This window comes from Melopsittacus undulatus, chromosome 6 (genome assembly GCF_012275295.1).
Source record: "Melopsittacus undulatus isolate bMelUnd1 chromosome 6, bMelUnd1.mat.Z, whole genome shotgun sequence".
NCBI lineage: Eukaryota > Metazoa > Chordata > Aves > Psittaciformes > Psittaculidae > Melopsittacus > Melopsittacus undulatus.
Genome location: NC_047532.1, coordinates 49125687 through 49152927, shown reverse-complemented (window position 1 = coordinate 49152927; position 27241 = coordinate 49125687). Strand labels below are relative to the sequence as shown.

General features: G+C 45.7%; 1 protein-coding gene across 1 annotated transcript in view; it reads right to left on the bottom strand.

Moving 5' to 3' along the window:
- Positions 1-25629, bottom strand: part of CCDC50 (coiled-coil domain containing 50) — a 42896-nt gene extending 17267 nt beyond the window's left edge. The window contains exons 1-4 of the mRNA XM_005146549.3: positions 25428-25629; positions 8429-8491; positions 6916-7045; positions 2039-2129 (exon numbers count right to left, since the gene is read on the bottom strand). Coding sequence (XP_005146606.3) covers positions 2039-2129; positions 6916-7045; positions 8429-8491; positions 25428-25476 — 333 coding nt within the window. The 5' untranslated portion in view covers positions 25477-25629. The remainder of the gene's footprint in view (positions 1-2038; positions 2130-6915; positions 7046-8428; positions 8492-25427) is intronic.
- Between the last annotated feature and the right edge of the window lie 1612 nt (positions 25630-27241).

The window sequence follows — 27241 nt, the reverse complement described above, 5'->3', positions numbered from 1 at the left end:
TGAAGCCATTTCTGACTGGAAGAAGATCCCAGAGCAACTCATGAACTTGCTTCAAACTGGCTGTAATTTACAGGGACTGTAAGATGCCAGGCAGGGAAATGAATCAGCTTGACAGACAGAGGCTGAAGGAAAAGAAAATCGAAAGGGACATTAGGAGGAATAGCCTAGGCACAAGGCAGGACTTCTGCAAAGACTGCAGATGTTTATCTTCTATCATGGTTTGGGTAGACGTGCCATTAAAGAGAACAGCACTCCGTTTTCCCAACTGGTTTTCCTTTGAGATGACTAATAGATCAACAAGGTCCATCAACAGCAAATAGCTCCCTACTGTTGCACATTTAGGGTCCAGAAACTTGCTGAGTCCATAGGGCTAGTCTGAAGCGAGGAAGAGAAGCTGGAAGATAGCAGCAGGAGTGCATGCTAGTCCTTTGGATTCTATTTCTTTAAGCTTCCCTAATCCTCAGGACCTTTTCAGAGCCATGCATGTAAAGTGCACACTGCAGGCAGGAATGGCATCACCGAAATGCAAACTTAAGAGTATCAACACTCTCCAGAGCAAAGAAGCACAAGACATTGAATTGGTGTTCAAGTACAAACTATTATTTCAGGATTCAGATCAGATCTGCTCAGTGACAACTTTTGTGCAGAACCTGTAGAGGTTCTTTACCAATAAAGAAAAGGAAAGAAAGCCAACCTCTCCCCCAGTTTTCTTCCCCTGACAAGGTTAATGTCTTCTAGCAAGTACAGTAGTCTATAAATATATGGGCTTAAGCACATTATCTCCAGGACTGAGACAGCTCAGGACTTGTAAATCCACACAAACCACTTCTTACAAACTGGACTTACAAGCAGGTAGGCTTAGCACTTCATTTAAAAACCCTGCAGACCAGACTGGGTCTGCCTCAACCACAGCATTGGCATAACACTACTAGCAACTACTGGTACTAAAAAGCTATTGTATACGCTGGGCAGCTACTGCACTCTCATGTGTGACAAATTGCAGGGACCTGTTGTCAGACTGTTGACATGCCAGCAGCTTTATGTGTAAAGCAGGAAGGAAAGATGCAATTCCCATAGCCAACATGAGTAGTATTGTACTCCAATTGTCTTCCTGATAAAAATAAGACAAGTTGTCACACTTATAGCACAAATCCTTAAGCCAGAGTGTTCCTTCCACTCCCATTACCACAAGCTTCTCCTGGAAACCCTTCCACATCTGCTTGGGCAACCTTTCAGTACCTGGTTGGATATAATGGAATAAGAAAAAAATGAGGTTTTGCACAAGCAAACTGATGCATCTGTCAGGTAAGGACAGATTTTTATTTCAGGGTTTTCCAGGAAAGACACTATTGTGTCCAAGCTCAGTGCTATACAGAAAATTCCACCAGATGCCTCTTGAGCATCTTAAGACTACTCAGACTTCTCAGAAAACTATCTGTAATAAAAATGGGGCCACGCTCCAAGCTCACATGGGTGTTCCTCCACCACGTGGCTTTCTTGCATACCAAATTTGACAGGCTGACACAATAAGGTGATCAAGCCAAATCCACAGACAAACCATCCTGCCTGCTCTCAAGCAACAGCAGTGGTGTTGTTTTGTGATTCTGAAATCACAAAAGCAATCTGCTATTAAGAAACTGCAACAGGGGTTCAGACTGTGAAAGACTAATGTAAAGATGAGGTAGGGTGATGGAGAAGCCAGAGATGGACGGCTGGGCTGACAGTGCTGCCGAAGTCTTTGTACCAAACAAATCATGACCTACGATTCCCCAAAAAGTAGTACCTGTCTTCTTATGTATTACTTGCCCTCTTCTCTAGCAAGGCCACTGGCATCAACAACTCTTGTGACCCTTGAGTGCGAGGATTGACTGTATCTTATTCCTGTAACAGGACTCCCCAAAATCTCTGTGCATGCAGACATCTGTGAAGACCAGCCTGACACCACACAAGCCAGCTCCTGTGGCTAATGACCAAGAAATACCTGCACTGAAAGGGCTGCTACAAATAGCCCTGCCATCCCTGCAGCTTTAAAGGTTACCTCATCTTTTTCCTCTTGCCTGCGGCGCTGCTCCGCTTCAAACACAAGCTTCACTTGGATTTCCTGAGCAATCTCGCAGTCCTGTCGCTCTCTAGGAGGCAAGGAGACAAGGATTATAGGCAGCTAAAATCACAGGCATCAACAGCCTGGAAAAAGGGATAAAGGAGCTAAAGAACCCATCTAATTTATACAGAAGAATTATTACCTAGTGTTAGCACACAGCCTATGAATCCTCACCAGGGACCAGAACTCCCTGTACTTACTGCTGGCCAAATTTAGAAAATAGGTCTCAAAACATTCACAAACAGAGTATAAAGCAAGAGAAAACAGATTCATAGCCAGTTTCCTAAGAAAGGAAGTAGGTACCACAGGATAGGCCAAGGCAGAGCAAGGAGTCTGCAAACAGTCTAATTCTGCTGAAGAGTTCTCATGCATGTGGTGCCAAAGGAAGGGTTTAGGTTAATACAGGCATTTCTAAGAAGTGGTCTTCACTTGAAAGCCAAGAGGGAGAAAGTGCAGAAATGCTGACAGTAAAATGCAGAACATAGGCCAAGCAAAGGCTGGAGGTGGCTGTTCAGTAATGAATGAGAAATGCTGCTGTAGTGGGATGAGACACAAAAGCAGAACCAGTGCCAAGAGGCAAGAGAGCAACATGCGTCAAAATGAGGCATCAGAGAGCCATTGTTGCAGTGCCAGGGTGGATATGGGAACACAAGATTGTATTAACTGGGTACAGAGAGATCCTGGAGTAATTGAGATGTGAAATGAAAGTTTCATCTGTGCAGATAGACTGGGAAGACCATATTTCAGGGATGTCATACAGAAAGCATCTGCAAGAATTATGTCACACTCAACTGTGCACTCTGATGCCCAGTGAACAGGCTGGCCAGGGGTCCCAGAAAAGGGCTGAGGGATTTGAGAAGAAAGATTAAGAACTATCTTTTTCATCACTGTTGAAACTGAGCCAAAGACTAACTCTAAAAAGGTCAGAAAAATCAGTCTAAGCTATCACTGCAATTAAGGCTACTGCAAGGGAAGGCATAGAAGGAGGTGGAGAACAGGAACAGCAACAGTTAGAGCTTGCATTATTAGTATCCTGTCTTTTCAAGCACACACTGATGATGATCAGACAGGTGATGGGAGGACTACAAAGAGCGCACTATGGAAGTCAAACAAATATTTCAAGAGAAGCAGGTGCAGCTATGTCAAAGTTGTGCTGTGTGGACTGAAGCAAGTAGTTCTAAGCTTGAGCAAGGATCACTGCATAAATGACCTAGTGAACCTGGAGGAAAAGGAATGGAAGAGAGTCTAGGACACATGTGTAGGAAAACAGTAAGCGCAGACAAGCCCTTTCAGTAGCAAAACAGAGAAAGTAGTATGGCTGAAGCAGCCAGTGACAGCATGAAGCCTTCTTTTACAGAAAGTGGAGCAAGAGAAGCAGAAGAGTAGCTTACAGTGGTGAAGAAGGACACTGCAACAAGAAGAGGGTTTACAGAACAAGTGCCACTAAGAGACAACTAATCTGTCATAGGTAACAACAAGGAACATGCAGCAGGAAGGAAAAGAAGCTTCTTTATTTCTGTCAACTGCTCCTTGGAAGCAGACGTGAAACTAGGTACTGCATGTTTTTTATATACCCTTCCCCAAGCACATATGAAACCCAAGTAAGTGTTAGAACATCTCCTTCCATTTCCCACACCACCACACTCACAGACAATTACACATATCCATAAACTAATCCACATCTGGAGACACCCTGAAAGGCACTCAGGAATTTCAGTGTTTGTAGGGCTGGAATTATCAATAAGTCAATATCTTCAGACATCAGATTCTCTTACCTAGGTAATAAAACCTGGCATTTTTTGTGTGTTCCTCTATGCATTTCACTTGACTCAAAAGAAAGGCCTGTTCAAAGGCACACAGGCTCATGCAGCAGCAACTCTAGTTCTTGAACCCGCCATACAAAAAGGGACCCTGGCGAACCTGCCACCAGCAGGGAACCAGTCTCCAGCAAAACAATAGCTGAATATGCAAATCCTGAGGAGCAGGCTGTCAGTGGGCCCAAGACAGCAAATCCTTTATGAAGCCAGTCTCAGGGGACATGAATCCAGGTAAAAAATCAGTTAGAAAGGTCAGACATATCAAGGCATTGCACAGCTCCAGCTCCCCCAACACCTGTGAACTGAGCTAAGGTGCCAAGTTCATCAGCTCCAGCTGACTTGCTAAATGCTTAGAATACATCTTGTTGCAGACAAACAGGAGACAAAAAAGAGCTAATTATCTTTCAGAGCCAAGGCAACAAGGTCATTGCTTCATCATTTACAACAAAGAATACTACAAGTAATGCAAAAGCAGAAGCATTTCCTTGTTCCTGATGACACACATCTTGGAATACAACATATCAATCTCTAAGAACCACTGAACAGCAACAGGGGATCATATTCTGAGTTTTACTGCTCAGTGGTAAATACTGAGACTTGATCAGTTAATCAACATAAGAGAGTGGTTCAACTTCACTGAGCATAAGAAAATAAATTAAAGAATTTTGACAGCTCTTTTTGTCCTTCAGTTTCTTTAGTGTGAGCTCAAGTGCCCATCAGTCCCCAGAAATTGGCCAGAGCAACATAAACATGATCATCCCTGAACACCACTACTATGTACATGCCCATTTTTCCTGGGCAGCCAGGAGTATTAAAAGTGTCAGGGAACCTCTACATCAGTTTAGTAAAAAGAGGGAAAAAGTCAGTGTGATTAGAAGCCATTCACATTGGCTGCAGGAACTAACAGTTGCCAGATGAGGAGTTAAAACAAAAATTAAAAGATTTAAGGGAAGTGTTTAAAGGAACTGCTCATGTTAGTGTAATAGAACCATCACAGCACTGGAAGCGAAACAAGGAAGGAGCATATTTTCACGGTATTTCCAACAGTCATTTTAGCAACCTTGCTACTATGCTTGGCAGCATGCAGACTGCTCATCTAGATGCGAGAGATGCTTCTAAAGAAGCATGAAAAAAAGGTTTGATGCTTCCCTGAATTCTTAAAAAGTTATTTCTATTCTGTCATTTATCTTCACAAAGTCTTTCTGAGAGAATCTAGGATTTGAAAGACAAAAGAAAGCCCATAAATTTGAAGAGCTTTTTTTATGTTCCCTGTTTCTAAAGGCCACTCAGTTCTGCCCATTTACTCCTATGATCACCTTGCAATGTCAAACTGTCCTAGATGATACGGAAAGCAACAACAGCAGAAATCATTTTGTTGCCAGAACAAGCTGATCTTGCAAAAGAAGACAGTGGGAACGTACAAAGAATTAAGGAAGAAAAAGATCCAATTACAAAAGGATGCCTCCAACTTTTTTTACTATCCTTGCAGAAGAGCTCAAGCTTTCAGGAGCAGAACTCCTGCTGACACAACATTTTTCATCAGCAGTTCTGCCTGTAACTTGGCCCACAAAGTTCATAAACAGCACTTCAGAGTCCTACAAAAAGAAAATTGTTTGCAGTTCCCAAGCAAGTAACACAAAGGAATCATTTCTGCCATACAAAATTAATTTTTATATTGTCACTTACATGCTCACATCTCTAATTGGTAATGAAGACAAAATTATTGAAAGAAAACACAGACCTCAGATACACACATGTATCTACCCAGTGCTGCCCCAGCATGCTGGGATCATTTAAAACACTGGCTGATTCATCACGCCCCAGCTTCAGATCTTTTATGAACAGCTCCTTTGAAGCCAGTCCTGTATCTCACACATCTGCAATACAGAGCTTTTCTATTTCATCGCTGTCCCTGCCAGATGAGCCACCCAACTGTAGCTGGTGGGTGGCATCACAGAGCACGACACAAGCCAGAAGGCAGCACACACACCCGCTTGGGAGATGCATCCTCCCATGCAGACCCTGGATTTGCAGGGAACCCCATCTTCCCATCTCTCATCACTGGGATCTGACTGAACCCTGTCACACAATCTACTTGTCTCTTGCATTGCAAGAGCCTAAGTTGGGGGGAAGCAAAACGCACCAAACACTCACACACACACAAAAAGAACCACACAAAAAAAAAACCAAACCAAAAGCCAAAACAAACAAACAAAAAATTAGAAAAGCACCAACATCCACTCTGCCTTGGAAAATACAGCTTGTTTCACCCTGCACTGTCATTGTTTCATTTATATACCACCTCCACAGCTTAAGAACTACGGCACACACAAAGCAAAGTCTCAGGCCACAGGTTCAGATCTGGTGTGTGGAGCCTGAGCAAACCTACAGAGCAAACTGAATCACTCATTAAACATCCTCCCACAGCTGCTGCACAAGTCAGAAACTGTAGGAGAAGGATGGACCCCAACCCCCATCTCCACCCTGGGGCAGAAGCCTGTCTTCCCAGGTCACTTCACACTGGAATATCTGCAAGTGCAAGCATGAGCCCCTCAAAAGCACTCATGAGGCATAATGCAAACATACCAATATGTGCAATTTCCACAAGACAGAGAATTCACTGTCACACTGTATTTCTGTGGTGTGATTTCTTCTTTCTCACACTTTAGCCAGAGACAAGGTAGATGCAAGTGGCCAAGTTACCCCATTTGCCCACAGGGAACAGAACAGGAAGGCTCCTTCCCATGGTCAGGCAACAGAAACTAAGCCAGGATTGGCCCCAGGACCACTTACTACCAACCCTGTTCTCAGTACTGCGTGCCAGAGCCTAGTAATATTAATACTTTTACAGCAACAGATAGCCAAAGGAAAAAGGAAACAAAGGCTGATGAGCCTGTACCCCACATATTGCCAATCAACTCAACTCAGAGCAGCTGACTTCAGTGCTCTGACTGACGAAACAGGACTAGCATTTCAGCAGCTCCATCCCAAACTCACAAGTCTTTTTGGTGTTTTTGGATTTGAGCACGTGCTTTCAGATCCTCTTCTTTTTGCAGTTGCTTGGCCACCTGCAAGTCATGTTGCACGAGACGATTACGTTGAACATTTGTTGCCAAGTGATGCTCAACTGGAAATAAACACAGACAAGAACCCCCAAATCAGCCTCCAGAACTTTATGGGGTGAATAAGACAAAGCAAGTGGGACGAAGATGCCAGGCCAAAAGGGAAGACAGTTCTTGGCAGGAAAACATGATGTCTAAAGGTGGGGAAGTCCTGAACTGAAACTACGCTAGCAGCTTGAGATTGCCTCATTTTAGCACTGAGGGGGCTGTATATGTGTGTTACCAAAACAAGATCTGCATAATTTCAGTACATCCGGGTTTAGAGGGAATGCTTTTTAGGCTCTGAATCTCATTTTCTGTCCATGGAAAATTATCCTAGATTATTAAATTATGGCTGGAAGGGACCACCAGAGGACAGTGAGGATGAGCTGAACCTAAACCACTTCTGATGGATACTTTGGTAATTTGCTCTGAAGAACCTCTGGAGGAGGAAACTCTTCTTATTCTCAACAAAATTGTTTCCAGAATCTCATTACCTTTATATTTAGTAACAGAGCAACCGACTACTATAGTGAATCCTTTACCATACATGGATACTGCCTGCAAGAAAAGATGCAATGTGAGCAGCAGCTGAGAGAGCCATCTTTAATTCAGTGTTCTCAGGTTCCAGCAGCAAGGGCAGAACTTCAGTGCAAGCTACACACTTGGCAGAGTAGCTGGAATGGTATTAGCACCTAGCAATGGTAGATACCAATGGTCTTGGCACCCAGCAAGGCAGATTAGAGAGGCTACCACACCAGAAGCTGCAATGCAAACATACCCAAAGTAACGGATAAGCATGTTAAAAAAAGAAAATATATAAAAATCACCAGTCACTTCTAAGTTCCTGGATGTACTTTTTTTCCTCCTTTTTAAACCCTTGTAGTGTACAAGTGCTCTACCTCAAAGCATCTTAAAAGGAAGTCTCCTTTCAAAAGGCAAACACTAGCAATTGTAAAATAAGTACATAAATAGACCTCTTCTGGTTGCATTTCAGGTCAGTCTATAAAACTTGAAGCTTCCAAAATTGCTAGTCATTTCTAAAAAACATGCACAGCAACAAAACTTCAAGTGCACTCCTACATGCAGTTTATCATGAACAGCATAAACAAACTCAAATCTAAAAGGAGAGCACAAAATTAAAGCATGAAATACAACTCTCTAGGTACAACGGGAGGTTGTATCTCTAGGGTACAACATAAGCTGGGACACAAAACAGAGTGGTGTTACAGGACAGTGAAGACAGTAATAATAATCTGTATTCCATTACAAAGAACAAAAATGAAATCAAAGCAAGGAAGGTTTTTCTTAGCAAAAAATGAAAGAAAAGAGGATTTTTCTTAACAAAACCAAAGATGTATCTGTTGGGGAAAATGTTTCAGTTTTTTCCAAAGATCACTGTTACTTACTCTCCTGCTCCTGTAAGCTGTGGGCCAAGGTATGATCTTCCAAAATAGCAAAGTCTCGACACACTAGATAAGGAACAAAGCCAAAAGAATTAGCATCAGGAACAAAAAAAGAAAGCATCAAAAAAGCTATGGGTGTCAGTGGAGGATACATACCCAGAGATTCCTGACATACTTTCTACCATCCAAGGTCTGGACTTGGCCTGTTTTCCCTCTCCTTGTGGCTATTTTTGCATGCATTTACTTCTTCGTCCCTGTTTGCATAAAAAACCTTCTCCACTCTCCCCTCCATTTCTGCTTCTTTGGTTGAAGACCAGAATTGCCACTGGATTAAAAACCCCTGTGTTCCACACAGATTTATACTGACACCCACACTGACTATGTTCAACTTAAACCAAGAACAAGGGTTTGTGCTTACTATTATTTTCTTTGCCATATTAAGAGTCTGAGAACAGTATTTTCTCTGCACAGACGCACATGCGCACCGTCACCTGTCTGGAGCGGAGCAGACTGACCTCCAAGTTTCTCACCACAAGGCATTTCTATCAGGTCAGGCATCAGTTTACAGTTGTCTTTTGTAAGCTTCATTGATCTTTATTTTAAGTACAGATATTGGATTTGTACCTAGAACCCAAATAAGGGATCAGCCACAGTATTAATAGCAGGGATAAGCACAGCTTCTTAAAAGATGCTGAAAACAACCCAGAAACAAGTTGAACGCGAAGGTGACGACCTCCCTTTGGCATCAGGCTGAAAGCAGCAGATTTTTGCCAATGCCTATCACTTTCACATTTGAACTTTCAAAGGAATGATCTACCCACACTGTAGAAAAACACCAGTACTTATTTTTAACTTGTTATGATAGGCAGCAGGTCAACAAAACACAAGTCATACACACTGGGACAGAAGGACACACACAGCACCTAGTTCAGCCTTTCGGTGGTAGGTGCACGTTAACTTCTCAGTGAACAAAAAAAAAGCTATGCCCTGTGTCCCCCAGACTGCAGGATGGGGCCCTGCTCCACACATCTGCCATACACAGGGCTCCTGTCTGCTTCAAGGGGAGTTTAAAGCAGATGCACTGAAAAATTTACACTGGAGAGGTCTGCCACTTGTGTTTCCCTCAATGTGACAAGCTAAGCATCTCAACAGGACCTGAGAGGGAAGTATGTCCCATCTGGAACAAAGGCACAAAGCAAAGAACTACAAGGTCCTGCATGCTGCCACTGTGCTCCATTGGAAAAACCCCCAGGAAGGCCTACAGTTTCTCTTTAACAGAACACAGTGGCAGCCTAGAAGAGAATGTGAAAATAACCCCAAACACATCAGAATGTACCAAAACTACATGGAGAATTTATGAGGAATCCATTTATGAAAAGGGTTCAGAGAAAATAAAACATTTCCATCACTGCAAAGGGTGGAAAATACAAGGAAAAAAGGCAGCAGCCGTATCTTCCCAAGCCACAGTCCAACAAGCCTTCCCTCTACTTGAACTGATGCAAATGCTCTGCTGAAGAAGCACTGAGATGTTCCTCTGCACCCAGGTATCTTCACAAAATACCTAGAAGAGTTTCTAATTGTGTACACTAAGAGATCAGATATGTGATACAAAATAAAGCATTTTCAACAGAATTTTTGGTTGAGTCTTTCTGCATTTAAGGGTATTTTAGAGATGACAAAAGCTCCAAACAGCAAGAGCAGTGCTTCAGAGAAGAAGAATGAGAAGCAGCAAGGTGGAGATGAGGACAAAGACAACCTGAGTCACTTTTAGCAATTACAATTCTGGATGGTGCAATTAAGGTTTTGTTACGTTTTGTTTGTTTGGGGTTTTTTTATTGCAACTCTTTTTAAAAAAGGAAAGAGGATAAAAACCACTAAATAGCACTGAAACACTTCCAATGGGCATATGTATATAAACAAACAAATGCTGTCTTCAGCCACAGATCTGGCAAAGCCACAGCTGAGTTGCAGGCAGCAATGCTACTTTCACAGGTGACATACCAAGGGTGCTGGGTGGTCATGAACACATATTTTTATGGGATAGGGCAAGGGGATCTTGCCTATAGAGACTTTATTTCTGTGGTCCCTAATACTACTTCAGCTACTTAGTACAATTGTGGAACAAGCACCTTTTGCTTACAACAGGCATCATCTGGCCTCCTGGAAGGGGACAAACAACTTGAAGGTTTGAGTCCTGCTATCAGTTCAGAGCTAAGGAAAAACACCTCAGTACAAAGCCACAGTCTGTCTAAATCTAGGGCTGAGCTTTTCCCACCACATATTCAAGAAGCAGCACTTGCTCCTGGCAGTTAAAAAAAAAACAAAAAAGGGGGGGAAGTGTTATTTTTAACTGCAATAGGTCTCTGAACAAGTCCACCCCACAGCTGCCTGAACAGCTGTACTAGTAAGACAAAGCAGGCAGCACAGGAACAAGGGGGAGCTTTTCAGAGCTGCACTGTTTTTGCATAAAAATTGCTACTGTAAGAAATGCTTATGGAATTGCATCTGCCCTTCCCAACTGCTCTCCGCACAGGCTCATACACTGCTCTGTGCCCTATGGTATTCAAGAACCCTGCCCTGTTGCTCACTGCCGATGTTCTGGCAGACCTTTCCTACATCCTCCCCAGAGAAACACAGGCGCAGAGGAGGACTGTGGGGTTTTTTACTCCATTCAACCCACACCCAGACACACTTCTCTATTTGTTTGTGAAATAACATGTTGACAGAAACATGCTTGGCATACAGGCAAAAAAAGTGGGAAGGCCGTAGTAGAACACTGCTGCTCTTGACAGTCTTGTACCAACTCCTCAAAAGTCTCATATCCAGTGATTATGTCCTACAATATAGCAATGATTGCTTAACCCTTTTGGACTTACAGGGCACTAAAAACTTTCTAAAGAAAGCATGGACTCAAAAGGCCAAGTGCATATACTTCTGTGTTGTTCTAGCTGCTCCTCCAGAGATCTGTTTGAAGCAGCTCATGGGGCTCCACAGTTAAACAAGCAAAAGTAAAAAAATTCTTCTGGTCCTCTCTTGCTACAGGCCACAGCCAAAAGCTGCTGGATGCCCGAGACATAAAGCAGGGACCATGTCTGAGTTTTTTTTGGCTCTTCAGGACCGGTGTGTGCCACCTGGAGCACACTGCATGGGCCAGGAAGCAGGTACAGCACAGGGTACCATCACATGTGCTTCCGAGCTCAGGACCCAGAATAGCCTAGCTCAGATTCAGCACCACTCTTAACACAACCAAGCAGCACCTAGGCCTGAGGCTGCACCAAACCACCACTCACCCTGTCTCTGCACAGAGGGACAAAAGCAAGTGGAGACAATGACCCAGGGTGAGCTACCAAGTTGAAGAGCCTAGACATGAATACCAGAACTTGGTCTTAAAACAGTGATAATTATCCCATCAAGATCCAGTATAGAGAGAAGGAAGCAGGATGGTTATTAACAACATGGATGCTGGATGCTCCCAAGTGTCTGGGCTTCCATGGTCTCCCCCATCTCACAGAGGACACAGCATGGAGCAGACTGGTGGGGCAGCAGCAAGCCCAGGGTTTGTTCACACGTTTGGATTCATGCATGCACTGCTAAAGAAGCCAACTGACTGCATATGCACTCCCATTAAGCTGCTCTTACAGACCCACAAATGGATGGCTCAAGCACACAGCCCTTGCTTTGTGCTGCTGAAGCTGCTGGCAGGGCAGACAGCACAAGAAGACCTTTTGTCACTGTCAGGAACTTGCCTGGGCTGGCTGCCTCCAGCCCATCAGAGCACATTATTCCCTAGTCTCATCAGCTTGAGAACAACGTTCAAAGGAAGATGAGAACATCCCATTACAAATACAACAAAACACTGTCAGCTAGCCAGGTGGCAAGAGATGGGGACACCTGCAACTCCCTACCAAGTTTGGGGTAATGGCAAGCACAGAGCATTCCCTCAAAAATTCACCCAGATGAGTCAAGCATGATCGTAGCTGCAAGTAAGGCCAAAGAAACCAACCCTCCATCCTTGAACATATGTATCCAACAATGAGGCAATGATGACATAATTTGAGATGTGGACCAGCCAAGCATGGTCTGAAACAAAGCTTCGTCAGTGCTGGTCTTCAAACCCTGCCCAGTCTCAGTGTGGCCCCAGCACACTCATTATGTGCACTGGGTTTGTGCTGAGAAATAGGATGGCTCAATGACAACTCAGAGACTCACAATTCCTCCTCTCCAAGAAGTTTCATCTTTAAGGGAAAAGAAATCTATCTCTTATTTCCTAAGTGTATACCTAAAAAGTGAAAGGTAAGATTAATGTTCCATTCACTGCTGTGAGTTAACTTGACTTCCCATTCCTGGGCTCTGGCTGAGAGTCAAACAAGCAGCAGGGGTGCAATCCAAGCAGCTACAACTGGCAAGTCCAGTGAAGTGTGAAACATAACAACAGGTTTACTATAGTCTGATTAAGCCAATCTGCCTTGGCACAGCAGGGAGCAGGCCAGGAATATGCACTTCTGGCACAGCTGTCAATAAAAGAAATGCCAGCCCAGGAATCCCAGCCACTGACACAGACAGCAGAGGTGCCAGCAGGGGAGGATGAGAGCAGAAGCACAGCTGGAAGTATCAGCCTTTGCAGCAGTGGTGGGCTGCAAAATTCATGCAGTGACATGAAAGGGGGATCCTAAAGAGCCTCTCTGCAAGCTTCAAGTACACGTCTTCTCCACTGGGAGGAATTCACCCTGAAAATACGTCTCTCTAAGCGTCAGTGCATCTGAGGCTCTTGCAAGCACAGTTGCAAACCTGGCCTCTATTGTCAAGATAAGAATGTCTCTAAGTACAACAAATTGGAAAAAAAATCACTAAGTGACCTTTTGTTTTCATATTCTGTCATCTGCTTCACTAGCTTTCTCCAGCTCCCTGGCTCAGCATTTCTAACACCAAACTGCTTCAAAGAAAGTGAGGTAACCACAACACAGGAGCCTTAGATGCTGCTAGCGATGCTTAGGTGTGTGAAAGAGAGGCACGTAACATCGAGGAATAGGTGGTATGAATGTGTACTGTCTCTATAAGAGGTCAAAGCCCACTGGCTTACAGCAAAATACACTCCCTACTTCTGCCTGAAGTAGTAGACTGTTTTGACATCCACTGAAGGCCCCAAAGGCCCCCTTGGTTCATGTGGCCCATATGCCTTGCTCTGGGACATCATCTACTTAAATGACCCAGGAACCACACATGCATGTGTGCATTTCCTTTTGGGTCTTAAAAAACATCTCTTGCTTCCCACTTCCATCATCCCCAACATTTTCCCGTCAGCATCACATGCAGGATAATTCACAAAATAAACTAGAAAGTGTGAGTCATGCTTAATTTAGAGCATCTGCAGTTTTTGAATCCTGAACTGAAGGACAGGAGGGAGAAGAAAGATAAAAGTGACATAGGAAAAAAAAAAGCTTCATCAGCTAAAAGTCACTTTTCATGGCCTACAGAGCTGATAAATTAAGTGGCAAGCAGCAACTGCAGCCCGTTACAAGTCAGCAATTTCAAGATGTTGAGCTATGAAGATCCCTGCAGGTTAGAAAACAAGGAGGCACCTCATGGAGACTTACCAGCAGGGACCGGCCAGGCCACTCCAAGCCAGGTAAACTCTCCAAAATTTGCCAATTGTTTCCTTGAAATGAAGTCAACATGATCAAGCAGCCACCAGCTGGAGGTGAGAGGATGCCCTGAGGGCAGCTTCCAGAGGAAACATGCAAAATTGGACATTTCTTCTCACCCCCAGCAACACTGCTCTGTGAGATACATCGCCTGATCTCAGAATGTCTCATTTCTGTCCTGCCTCTCCCATCACATCAGGAGATTACTAAACTCCTGCTACCACACAGGGATGCTGGGCTGGCCAGGACATGCCTCAGCTGCTGCAGCTGCAGTTACACACACAGCATTCCGACGACCTTGTTCACCAGGCACCATCCGTGCCAAGGACATCAGGAAACTCGCACAGGGAGAAGGTGACTCCCAGGAGGAGGGCAGGGCTGCCTGGGGAAGGGAACAGTTTCTGCCTCGGACACAGCACCAGAGTATCTCACATAGCTGGGAGCTATGAGACAGGATAAAGAAACTGGGCAGCCCCATGAGGGCTAAACTGAGTGGTCTCAGCCTAATTCACAACAGTGTAAACCTGCAAAATAAAAAAAAAAAATCATTTAAAAAATTGTTGAAGAACCATGGGGGGTTTAATGGCAGTCTTGGCTTGGAAACTAAGAACAGCTTGGGATTTGGGAAGGCAGTTATCCTCTGCTCTAAGCTAATGCCTTGAGGTCAAGGCCATGAGAGGTTTGGGCTCTATCTGCACCATTCTCCAACAATAAGCTCTCACATGCCTAACAATGCTTTACAAAGGAAGACTATATATATTTTGGAACCAAATACTTAGAACATACGTCTATTTTTTAGCCCATCTTGAAATAGAAATTGGCAGCATTCACAGAATGCTCTTTCTGAAGCTACTAGTTTGACATACTTACTTCAGTAAACAAGCCTGCAAACAGTACCATAGAGCAGTCCTCCAGCTGAGAGCACATCTGCTGAATACCTCAGTGCAGAAGGTGATGTGCTTGCACAGGATAAACAGGAAGCTGGAGATGCCCAAGATCACATAAAAAAGAGTACCACAAGGGACTGCAAAAGGTCATCTTTCAGCATACCCCAGCCACAGAAATTGATAAAATTTATCATTCTGCCTATATTACAGAAGGCTTCCATCTTTTTCATCATTGGATTAGTGCATCCTGCATCACTTCATCTGCAATCTAAGTAAGAGCAACTCTTCTTATCTCTCAAGGTTAAGACACAACCAATAGACCAAGAATGTTAAAGACCATGTCTTTGACTTCCAGAAGAAAACGCTGAGTTGACATCACCCTTCCCCAAGACTTTGATTGAGCTTGAACATACATACTTGAAAATGGCATTGAGTATTGGCACCCATGCTTTGAAAATTCAGCCTTTACAGCCAGGTCCAGCTGAGTCCCCAGATGTGAAGTACTCTTGAGCCACAAGAACTTTCCAAAACCCCAGTCTTATAGCCAGCACTGCTGATACAGCTGCTGCCTCCTATTCCAGAAATGCCTGTGCATTGAGGAGTTGAATATATACAGTATTTTCCCACTTTAAATCAGAGAGTAGGTGTAGAAGCCACAATATGCTAATGTGTATAAGCCATACCTGTCAGGCTCATAATACTAGCATCTCTGTAGCTTTCTTGAGTAGACCCTGTGTCCATCAGCCTGTACAGGACTGCCTAGACCCAAACAGTCACTGGTGAACTCAGCCACTGCACTGTGTACCCATCAGCAACATCCATGTAGACAGGTATAAAAACCTTAAGGTAGTATATATTGGTCAGATATGGCTTGGCTAGTTAGACAACCAGCAGTCATAGAATTATAGAACAGTTAGGGTTGCAAAGGATCTTAAGATCATCTAGTTCCAACCCCCCTGCCATGGGCATGGCCTCCTCACACTAAACCATGTCACCCAAGGCTCTGTCCAATCTGGCCTTGAATGGAGCATTCACAACTCTCCCTGGGCAACCCATTCCAGCACCTCACCACCCTTACAGTAAAGAACTTCCTCCTTATATCCAGTCTAAACTTCTCCTGTTTAAGTTTTAACCCATTACCCCTTGTCCTGTCACTACAGTCCCTAATGAAGAGTCCCTCCCCACCAACCCTATAGCCCCCCTTCAGATACTGGAAGGCTGCTCTGAGGTCTCCACGCAGCCTTCTCCAGGCTGAACAGCCCCAACTTTCTCAGCCTATCTTCACACAGGAGGTGCTCCAGTCCCCTGATCATCCTCATGGCCCTCCTCTGGACTTGTTCCAACAGTTCTGTGTCCTTTTTACGCTGAGAACACCAGAACTGCACACAATACTCCAGGTGAGGTGTCACGAGAGCAGAGCAGAGGGGCAGGATCACCTCCTTCGACCTGCTGGTCACACTCCTCTTGATGCAGCCCAGGATACGGTTGGCTTTCTGGGCTGTGAGGCAGCTGCCTCATGTTCATTTTCTCATCAACCAACACCCTCAAGTCCTTCTCCACAGGGCTGCTCTGAATCTCTTCTCTGCCTGACCTGTAGCTGTGCATGGGATAGCTCCAACCCAGGTGTAGGAGTCGTTGTTGACTTGGCTGCCAGACCACAGGCAGCCAAGCACATATTTCACTCACAGTTATCTGATACATAACTGAGTTTGTGTGTAGAGGAAGTTAATCTTAATAATCAATTAAAAAGAAAGTTGCTTGTGTAGTTCATCCTTTCCAGCATCTGACACAGCTTCAACTGACTCAGCTAACACCAAATGTGCAAAATGAGCAACCAAAAATAAAGACAGGGAGTTTTTCTAGCAGTCAACTTTTACCACTGCCTCCCAGCCATGGATCACAGAAAAATAAACACCAGTATCTCCAACATGTTTGGCTTACCCTCACTTTGCCTGAAGGTAAAGCACCACAAAAAAAAGGCACTGGAGAGAGGAAGAGACCTTCACCAGGAGAAACTAAAATCCCTGTCTCACAGGTGTCCCCATGAGCACTACTGCAGCTGTAAACCATGCCTTCAGCAGCATCCCATAGACATGACACTGTCCTCTTGTGGAGGACTTTGTTTCTTTTGCAGACAGGATGTCACGACAGTTTTAGTTTTAGGCCCAACACCACACATTTAAACTGGTGTAAATGAGGGGGAAAGAAAAACAGTTTCCTTTCTTGCACAACTCAAAACAGCCACCCACTCAGAGAACTGCTCAAGCATGGAGTTTACACCTCAAGGGATTTGCACTATACAGGCTCCCTTCTCCCACACCCATCTCGATGATGATTACCATGTTCTGCTTTGATCTGTTGATTTCAACTTTTATTTCAGCATTTTAGGTAATTTTACACTACACAACTCTTAGAAGGCCATGCTGAATTTCCCAAAACTTCTGTTCTCTGCTAAATACAAACCTAAATCCCTTGTTCACCTCAGTAGTTTCTCTGCAGAGAGCTAGCAGGTCCAATTTGTGGTTCAGGGTGGCTTTAAGGAGCCATGGCACCCTGGATGGTTCACTAGCATTTCTAAAGCCTCAGTTTGAGGCTGTGGTGAATAAGCTCACACAGCAGCTCCAAAGAGGCAGGCTGGCAGCTGGGAACAGAGATAATTCAAAGTGTCAGCTCTCCCAGGCTTCTCCTCCAGCTTAATCCTAAAAGATAATGTAGCAAAATACAAGGGATTCAGAAAGGGAGCTCTCAATGCCCCTCTGATACAAGTTCACACACTGACTCAGTCTGATGACTGTTTAAGAAAGGCTGAATGGTGGAAGCCTCATGTCCATGCAGAAGGCGCCAAGCTCCAAAAAAAAAAAAAGGTTCCAGCTCCTCTCACAACCTCACAGTATAGTTTTACACCACAGAGACCCAGAGTCTTATGGAGGAACAATCCTCTCGAGAGAACAAGCCAAAGAAAGACTCCCTCAGAGGTGCTGCTTTCTTTTCAGCCTTCAGGTGAAAAAACAAGCCTAGTAGCTAAACCAGAGCTGCAGCTGGAAAGACGGATCACAACATCAGTGTACACATGAACAAATTAGGTTTGATTCCTCTAGATGAGATACCAGGAGAAGCAAAGCTCCAATAGGATGGGCCTCAGAGCAGCCTTCCAAGCTTGCTGGAAATGCAGCCAGCTGCTGCATTTGAAGCTGGGGATGTCTGCACAGATCCTGCAACGAGCTCTGATTCTTGCAGATTCCATCAGCTTCCTTTTTCCTAGAAAGGCAGCTTCTAGGACTCCTGTCTGCCACCTGTTCAGCTCTGCCAGCACTGCAAATCTCCTCTGTGAGAACAACCTTCCTCTACCTAATCAACCGAGGATGCTCTGCTTCATTTCAAAACCCCTTTTAATTTGTTCTGCCAGCTCCTCAGGGGTACTCTCTTCTTTTCCCCACCCCACATTTCCTCCATTTAAGTTCTCCAGGTTTATTGGTCAGCTCTGGAGAACACAAAGTACCAAAGCTGGCCCCAGATCAGACAAACCTTCACATCCATCTACAAGAGTCACAAATCAGTAAAGTTCCAGAAGTAACAATACATGTCCCCTTTCCTGTCACAGCCTTGCATTGGCACTCTGCCCTCAGAGCAACTACAAATTTAAAACAGGGGCATGAGACAGTAAAACTAAGTCTCTGGCCTCTACGGCCACATGGGTAAGGAGGCAGAGATCCCAGCATCAACCTGGAGCAAACCATTTTGTGACGTGGGTGCCCACAGCACATGTGCATTTCAAAGCACAAGGAAGATGCAGCAGGCTGGCAGCCTTTTAAAAATCTCCTTTCTGAGATCACAAAATGAGGCCCAAGTCAGTCAGAAGTAAGATTTTTGCTTTGGGAGGTAAATCACCTTCAGGTGGCATTATATTCTCACAGTTTCTTAAAATAAACGACAAACAAACAAAGTTTACCTAACATGTTCACCTGTTACATGGCCAAAAAATGATGCTCTGGGCAATGCCAACAGCCTGGGGTACCACGTAACTCAGCATTGCAGAGCTCCAGGCAAACCTGCCTTTTCCACCTTGGATCAGGGATGTGAGGAATGCAGGCAGGGCTGTGCAGCCCTAGCCAAGGACCCAGTCCCTCCAGCACTACAAATAAGATCAGGAGAGCCCTGCCTCTTCTCAGCACCAGCTTCCTTCGGAAACCTGGCGTGCCGACCGAATCGCCTGCAGGAGAGCACAGTCCTGTGAAAAAGCAGTGCTCTCTGCATGCCACAAAAACAGGCAACACCCTGACGGCTTGGAAAATTCCCAGGTCTTTCCCTGCTCTCTTCCACCACTTCCCGCAGCCCTGCCAAAGGCTCCAGGAGGCACTGGTGAATTCAGAACATTAATACCCTCACATCCCACCAGCCAGCACCCCAATAAATATAGCTAACTTCAGAACAGAGGGAGAAAAAAAATCTTCCCACCAAGATCCCACAAGTAACGTTTGCCATATCCATAACAAGACATATGAGAGATAAGATTAGGTGCTTCTGCAATGCAAAGCTGTTCCACTGTGCAGGGAGGGAGAGACTTTCCACCAATGCTGGGGATGCCCAATCCAGGCTAGCACTCCCCCAGCCTACATACCTGGTCAGTGATGACAGTACTTCTGCAAGGAACATTCCCTGACAGGGCACACTCTAGCCTCTTTTCCTGTCTGACTGTAAAAGGCCAAAGCTGTACTCACCACGTCTTTTGCAGAGGTTTCTGCAGAAAGAAAGAAAGAAACCCAACATCTCTCCCTGCCAGGAAATACTGCAGTTTGCATAAACTTCCTTCCTCCCTTTTGTCCCATTACTTCTCGGGTCAGCATTGTCCTTAATATATGCCTGTCTCCCAGTGCCTTCAAATATTTTCTCATTTGTGTCCTCTTTCCCCTTGCCATCACTTACTGAACACCACATATTGAGCCCATGTAACATTTCCTCTTAAGTCAATTCCCCCAGCCACTGAGTCCTGTTTCAGCAGAAGGGCTGGGAAAAGAACAAACTATACCCATATGCACACAAGAACTCAAAGTTTTACTGCACACAGCTTTTTATACCTCCTTTGGAAAGAGAAGTGAAGATGACTGACTCAGTTGCAAACCCACTTCGACTTTCTGTCCTGAAGAGCACTCACCACAGGCAACACTGTCAAGAGTGCACACACCAAACTACCTCCAACCCAAGCCTGAGTCAAAAAACTCTCACTATTTTTATTTGGCTGACAGAGCACTGTGGTGGCACCATGGCTAGCATGCAATTAAAATAATCATCAGTTGGGCTTCAGAAGCCTGACACAAAATCCTTGGGCAGAGGCAGAAGGGCTGTGTCAGGCTTCTCAGCAGGCTTTCATCCACACCTTTCTCCCCAGGGAAAGCAATACCTCTGCTCAACTTAATTCACAAGGTGCCCGGGGTTACAGGATAGATCTTATGAGCACCCAGGCCTAACTGGTCTCCATTGCTCAATGCAAGGCTCACAACAGCTCTGCCTTGCATCTCTTACACATGCAGTGTGATGCTGCATTCTGCTCTCTTCCCAGCCCTATTAGAAGTGAATGCACAACTGGCATCCTCAGCTCCTCGCAGAGCCAACTCCAACTCCTGCCTGGCACGTACGCACCCTCCCACATCATTCATGATCACCAGAAAAGAAAGATTAATCAGAGGCCAGTGGGCACAGCAAACACAATGCCATCCGCAACACACCACTCAGCTGGAATCATTACCTGGACAGCAGCAATGGGTGATGGCCAATGTCCTCATATCACAGATGGGGGAAGCCCCCTTCCCTGCATCCCCAGGAATCAGGGCAAAACAGACTGTGCCCCCCCTCATCCCAGTCCAAAAACTTGTCAGTAACTAAGGAAATGTCTCTGCAGAAGGCATCAACACGAGTCTGGAAGCTTCTCTCTGCCAAAGTCTGCTTTTCTGGGCGATCTTTCTGCCTCAATACAACCTCCATGGCAGTTTGTAGAGGACAAGTGCTAAGGATTGAAAGAGGAAGGAGGGAGACCTGCTTGCTCAGTTACATTTTGGAGCCAAGAGTATGAAATATGCTAAACCTGCCCATCTCCTCTGCCAAGCACTGCAGACCCAGTACAACTGAATGTATAATAAAACTTTCACCCAGCTTTAACTAGAAGTGAAATGAGTATCACAGCCTCAGCTACTGAATTCATGCATGCTGGAAAAGCAGACCTCCTGTTACTCAGAAGAGCTGGATGTGAACCAGGGACCTGTGTCTACGTCCCATTACTCTCCACCTCATTGTTGCCCTTGAGCCATTCAGCTTGCCTGAATTTTTCAGAGCCCTTCTCTGAGGAAGTCATAAAGCAGAAAATCATGATATGCAAAACATGCTGCAAGCAAAAACCTCAGCTGAAGCCAAAGGGCACAGGGCAGATGGCTTCACAGTGATTGGGCTGACTCTCAACTGCTTTCAAAATTGTTACCATGATTATACTAATCCAGCTAAAGGCCAGCCCTTCCTCCACAGGAGTATAGCTGACACCTCATCCCTCAACATCAGCCCCCGAGAAATCCCAAAGCAGAATCCCTCCTCAGCAGACACCATGCCAGCCATCAACACTTTCTGAACCCACTTCCACTTCTGGCAGACATCAAGTTTCTCTTGTCCACTGTTGTGTCACTGAGCATACACAGGCACCAGAAGTCCCAATGTAAGCCAATAACATCAGTCTGTTCCATGGGAGCCTGAGACACTGCACCTCAGAGCTGCCACTCCCCTTCCCAGTCACTTGGAAAGTCAGCAGCCAGGTTTCGATTGCAGGAGTCTCAGCAAAGTTTATGTTAAGCTGCAGAGGTCAGAGGGAAGGTGCTGTTGTTGGGAGGAAAAGGAAGACTGATGCTTACAGCAAAATTTTATTCAATTTATGCTAAGGCAAAAAAGAGCCAGCCAGGCTGTCTGCCCCAGAAAGCGCCTTGTCAAGACAGAAAATAAAGATTCAAGCCCTTCCTATTTCCCTAAGACTGCAGTCAAAGGTATATCTTTTACCACCACATTTGCAGAATTGGTCTCTCTGGCAGCAGACTACAACTAGCATCATTAAACATACAGCTCTGGAGCTTCAGAAAGTCAACTCTGCTGTTTAATGAAGAGCTGAAACTGTAGCGTAAGCATTACTGCCCTGTCTCTCCGAGCATGGGTGGCACAAGCAGCTTCTGTCAAGGCTGGAACTCAAGAGACAGCAGCGCAGCATGGTTGGCACTAATGACTGGCACAGATGTAATGACTTTATAGCACTATTAAAAATAGAATCAAATAAAATCACTTAAGCCACTAGTTTTTCCACACTTCAAAGAACCATGTACTGCTGGGGTATCGCTCAGGGTCTCTCCTCCCCACACTCCTCCCTTCTGTCTCCTCACAAAGGATTCAAACCAGGAGGGAAATCAGGAGCCCTGGCTAGGAGCCCCTTACCTGGGTTTTACCTGCCACTGCTAACAACGGATGGCTCTTAGAGACTGCATGGGATGAGGGACTAAGCATCAGTCTTAGCAGACAGGATCCCCTTCACAACAGACCTCAGCTGTTTGGCAAAGACAGGAACAACAGATGGGACCACAGGTACATCCAGCAGGAAGAGATGCCTCCCAGGTCCAAGACGCAATACACAGCACTGACATGGCATGGGCAGCTGCACTGAAGAGTTCATTTAAAACAGGCAGCCAAGGAGAGGTGTAGCCCTTTGCAGTTTTAGCTGCTAGTAATGCATCAAATCCCAAGAGATGAGATACAGTTAGAGGTTAAGCAGAATCCAAGCTAGTTTCTTTTATTTGCTTTATAAGTAACTAACTGAAATATTTCCAGGATGCTTTTGCCCACAAAAAGCTTACACATGAGACCTCTAGTAAAACTGATCTACACACACAGAGCTGAACAATCCCCTGGCGGGGGGATCAAAAGAGCACAGAGCAAATGATGCTTTGTGAAGAGAAAATGTCACAGACACTTGAGAGTCACATAGAAATACAGGCAGAGAAACTCAGCCCACAGATTGCAACTAACACTAAAACCTTCAGCAAATAACTTACAAGAGCTTTACTGACCACAGTGGTCAGAACATCCACTTTACTGCTCATCGAAAAATGGCTCTGTAACACTAGGCTGCAGCCCCAAGGTTTAGTTTATACTAGAAAAAGTGTTTTGAGGGTGTATTTTACATCAGTAAACCCCTGCCCACAAAATAAACTGCACCAGCTGAAGCAGTTTTCAAAGGCAAAATGCCATCTGTATCAGGCCTTTGGCTAACATAAATGCTTTTAAAGATAAAAAAAAAAGAAAGTAAATAAAAGAAGCAAGGCTTCTTGCAACACCTAGCTACAGTTACCAGATTTTCACTGTTATTGTTACACAGAAATGACTGCACTTGTAGAAGAGTTTTTGAGACCACACCAGAAGAGGAGGATGAGCCTGTCTCACTACCTAGAGCCAGGGAGAAAGAACCCAGATACACCATCTTCCCATCCAAAGGAGGGCTGGTAAAGAACAAAGTACTCAAAACAAAACAAAGTTCTTCATTGTTAATGAATGACTAAGCTGACCTTTACTCGAAATGAATAAAGGGAACGTTTTTTTCCAAAGGATCAACAGTGATTTCTCTAACAGGAATAGTAAATATTTCCCTAGGTGTGTGAGGTGATACATTTCTTTTCTTGGTTGGCATTAACTCTGGGCATGAAAAGATCTAATCCAAAGCATACCTTGGTTTCAACACTTTCCACAATAAAAACAAATGATGTCACTGAACTAAAAGTGTGAAACATGCCTGAGGCTTTGCAGAACGTGGCTCAGGCCTCATCAGCCTTGCATGCTGGAGCTGCTCTGGGATGTTACTTTCATTCAACTGCTATTGAGTAACAACAGATTGTCATTCCAGGACATTCTTGAAACTTAATCCATACTAACCATGGGTGCAAACTTATCAAGGGCTGGTTGAGCTACATTGCAACCCTGTAAACATACTTTCATTCAGCACATGAGTGACCTCTTAACTCTGTCCATGTCAAAAATGAATCAAGAGAAATCAAATCAAGGCTACTTAAATTCTGAATGACTTAATGGGACATGCTAATGACTTAATAGGACCAACACTAACTTCTAAAACTTCAGAAGACCAATATCGCTTTTCTTTCAGTAGCAATAAGAAGTGAAGCATTAAAGGATGACAAGAGGTCAAAAGGGACTTCCAGCTTCCAGTACAGACATATGCCTTTTAACTGGCTGAATCACGAAATTCACATTTGTTATTCTTTACAAACCGAAATTTACAAAGAGGAAAACAAATGGCCAGCGGCAAGAAAAACAAATTAAGGCGTTTTAGTTGTATTTCGACAGGCACACACTATTTTCCACTACCACTACAGCGTAAATCTAAACTAACCTGATTTTGACAGAGCTTCTGCAGATTTACACCAGTGTCAGAAAAAACAGACTGTACCTCATACAAAGCTTTCTAAACCTAAAGCAGCTCCAGGGCACTTTTAATTAATCTTAAAAGCACGCATATGAAACAGACACACTGCTAATAGGGAAGCTGAGGCCCATTTGGCCCGACTGAAGGTGGATCTGAGCCCAGGTTAAAAAGTCAGCCACTGTGGCTGGACACCCAGAAGGTGAGCAGCAGGGCTACTTGCAGCCCAACCTTCCCCTGCGCTCTTGGGGCGCACAGGGGTTCTTGCAGGGTGGAGGAAGCTGCTTGGTACTCCAAAGCCTAGTGCTTGGGGCATTGCCTTCACAAACCCCCGCGGGATAAAGTATTTTTAACCGTGTCCTCCACAACCCCAGCCCTCCTCAAATCACCTAATTCGTGGAGATTCGCAGTTCTGCTCCCAGTTTCAAAGCCCCACGCGGAACCCCCGCGCCCAGCAGAGCAGTAACTGTCAGTTACACGTCTGCGTGTCAGCACCCGCAGGGTCTCCCGGCTATTTCACAGCACGGCTCATCTCCCGTGGGAGAGCTCCGGGCCCCGCTCCTAGCCCGGCCCGACTCCCGGGCGCGGCGCGGGGAACGGAGGCGAAGCGCCGGCGGCAGCCTCGGCGCAGACAAAGGGCTGGCCCCCTCCCCCCGCCGCCCTTCGCCTTCTCCTGAGGAGACGCGGCCCTTCCCTGCCCGAGGACGGGAGCCGGGCCCGCAGGACGGCAGCGGCTCGCCATCAGCCTAACGCTGCTCCTTCCCCGCCCGCCCTCCGACACGCACAGCCGCTGAGGACAACTCACGGGAAAGCGGGACGGGTCCCGCAAATCCCGAAGGGCCCCCGCAACCGTGTCACCCCGTTTCTACCCCGCTGACCCGGCTCCAAGGGGAGCAGGCGGTAAATGTAAAATAAGGCTTTGTTTCAACATAGTTTATCCCGTTCTTTCCCCCAGAACCGCCCCGTCCCGTCCAGCCCCCCGGGGCCCGGCTTTGCGCTCCCTCCCCGCGGGTTACCCCTACCTTCTTTGACTCCGGGCAGCTTGGAGTGGTCGATGCCGATCCCGGCCATTGTGGGGGTGGTCCCTCGCCTCCCGGGTGAGGTGAGGGCAGAACCGCGGCACTACCGCCCGCGCCCCGCGGTACAAAGTTGGCAGCGGATGGAGACGGAGAGCCCGGCCGTACGGTGCGGCGGAGGGGACAGAAAGCGCCGGGGTGGGGCGGGGCCACCGCTCACCGCCCCTTGGCCCCCCTTCCCGGCAGCTGGACGGCTGCGTCCCGGCTTTCCCACCTTCCTTTCTCCAGCGGAACGGGCAACCGCCGGACGCCTTTATTTTGCTTATTTTATTTAGACGGGGGATCCCCGGTTGCCGTCGAGCGGCTTTTCAAACCGCTAGGACAGCTCGGGTCCCTGGCGCTCTGCCGTGCCGGACGCGGGGTCTCTTCACCTTCTTCCACATCCCAACGGCATCCATCCAGTACCCGCATGTGTGCCGCCGGCCTCGGAACCGAAAACGTGCCTTCAGCCGAGCCAACTGCCCAGCGGCTAGCCCGACCCCCTCAGGGAGAGGAAGCAAGGGGGACATGATGAGTTTGTCGGGATGGACACATCTGGAGGAAAGCAGTGCAGACAAGAGATTTCTGGCTTAAGAAACACCTTGAGAGGCCTTTGGATCCTAATAGCACACTGCCACGTAAGGGTTAGAGCCAGCCCTCTACGGAGATGGGAAGGACTCACACTTGCAGTCCACCTTTGTTTTCCAGAAGCAAAAAAAGAAAGCCCAGCATAAGATGATGTCCTCTGGACTAACAGGAGGAGATAAAAGGAGGAGGATTTGGGGTTTAGGGATGTCAGAATTTGTCCGTTCAGTGCAACCAAACACTCATGTCAACTGTTTAGTGTTTTGATCATAAATAAACATATATCTTGGGAGTATGCAAGCAGCAGACAAAGTCAGTACTACCATGTTTGAAATGAGTGGCCTCTAGCTTCTATTCTAATGTCCTGTGGCCCCTATGCCATGGTGAGTACAGGATATATGAATGGGTGAGAGCCCTTCTCCTGCTCCCTCTCTTCAACAGGCTCCAGGGAGCTCCTAGGCAACTAGGACAAGAGCTGAGAGACATAGCAGGATATCAGATCTCAGAAAAAATGGCAAATAAAATATCAATTTTACTAAAAAATAAAAACATGGAAGAAACTGGCTGCAAAAAAAAAAAAAAAAAAAGAATCCATCTCCAGAGGGTTAGCATTGTGCTATTCCAGAACTTTTTGGTCCTGTTTTCCAAAACTCAGAAACTGTTAGTCCTTAATTCTGCCCCTTTCAAACAGTACTTCATCATCTTCAAAGCTGGTATGCATGGACTATGTCTTTAACCTTACTGCCTTTACTGTTCCATCAGCTACTGAGCCTTTTCCACAGAAAAAGTCATAGAATCATAGAATAGTTAGGGTTGGAAAGGACCTGAAGATCATCTAGTTCCAACCCCTCTGCCATGGGCAGGGACACCTCACACTAAACCATATTACCCAAGGCTTCATCCGACCTGGACTTGAACAACACCAGGGATGGAGCATTCACAACCTCCCTGGGCAACCCATTCCAGTGCCTCACCACCCTAAGAGTAAAGAATTTCTTAAGTCACTGAATTGTCTGTAATTATGATCCCCTCTCACCTACTCACACCTAGCACACTTGTCTGTGTGATGACATACACTGACAGCTGACAAACCCTCTGCCTAGAAGGCTGTTATACCCATTTCCTGAGAGGTGAGTAGTGCCCAGGATGACCCCTGCCACAAGGTACTCCCTGTGATCATACACAAGGGAGCTAGT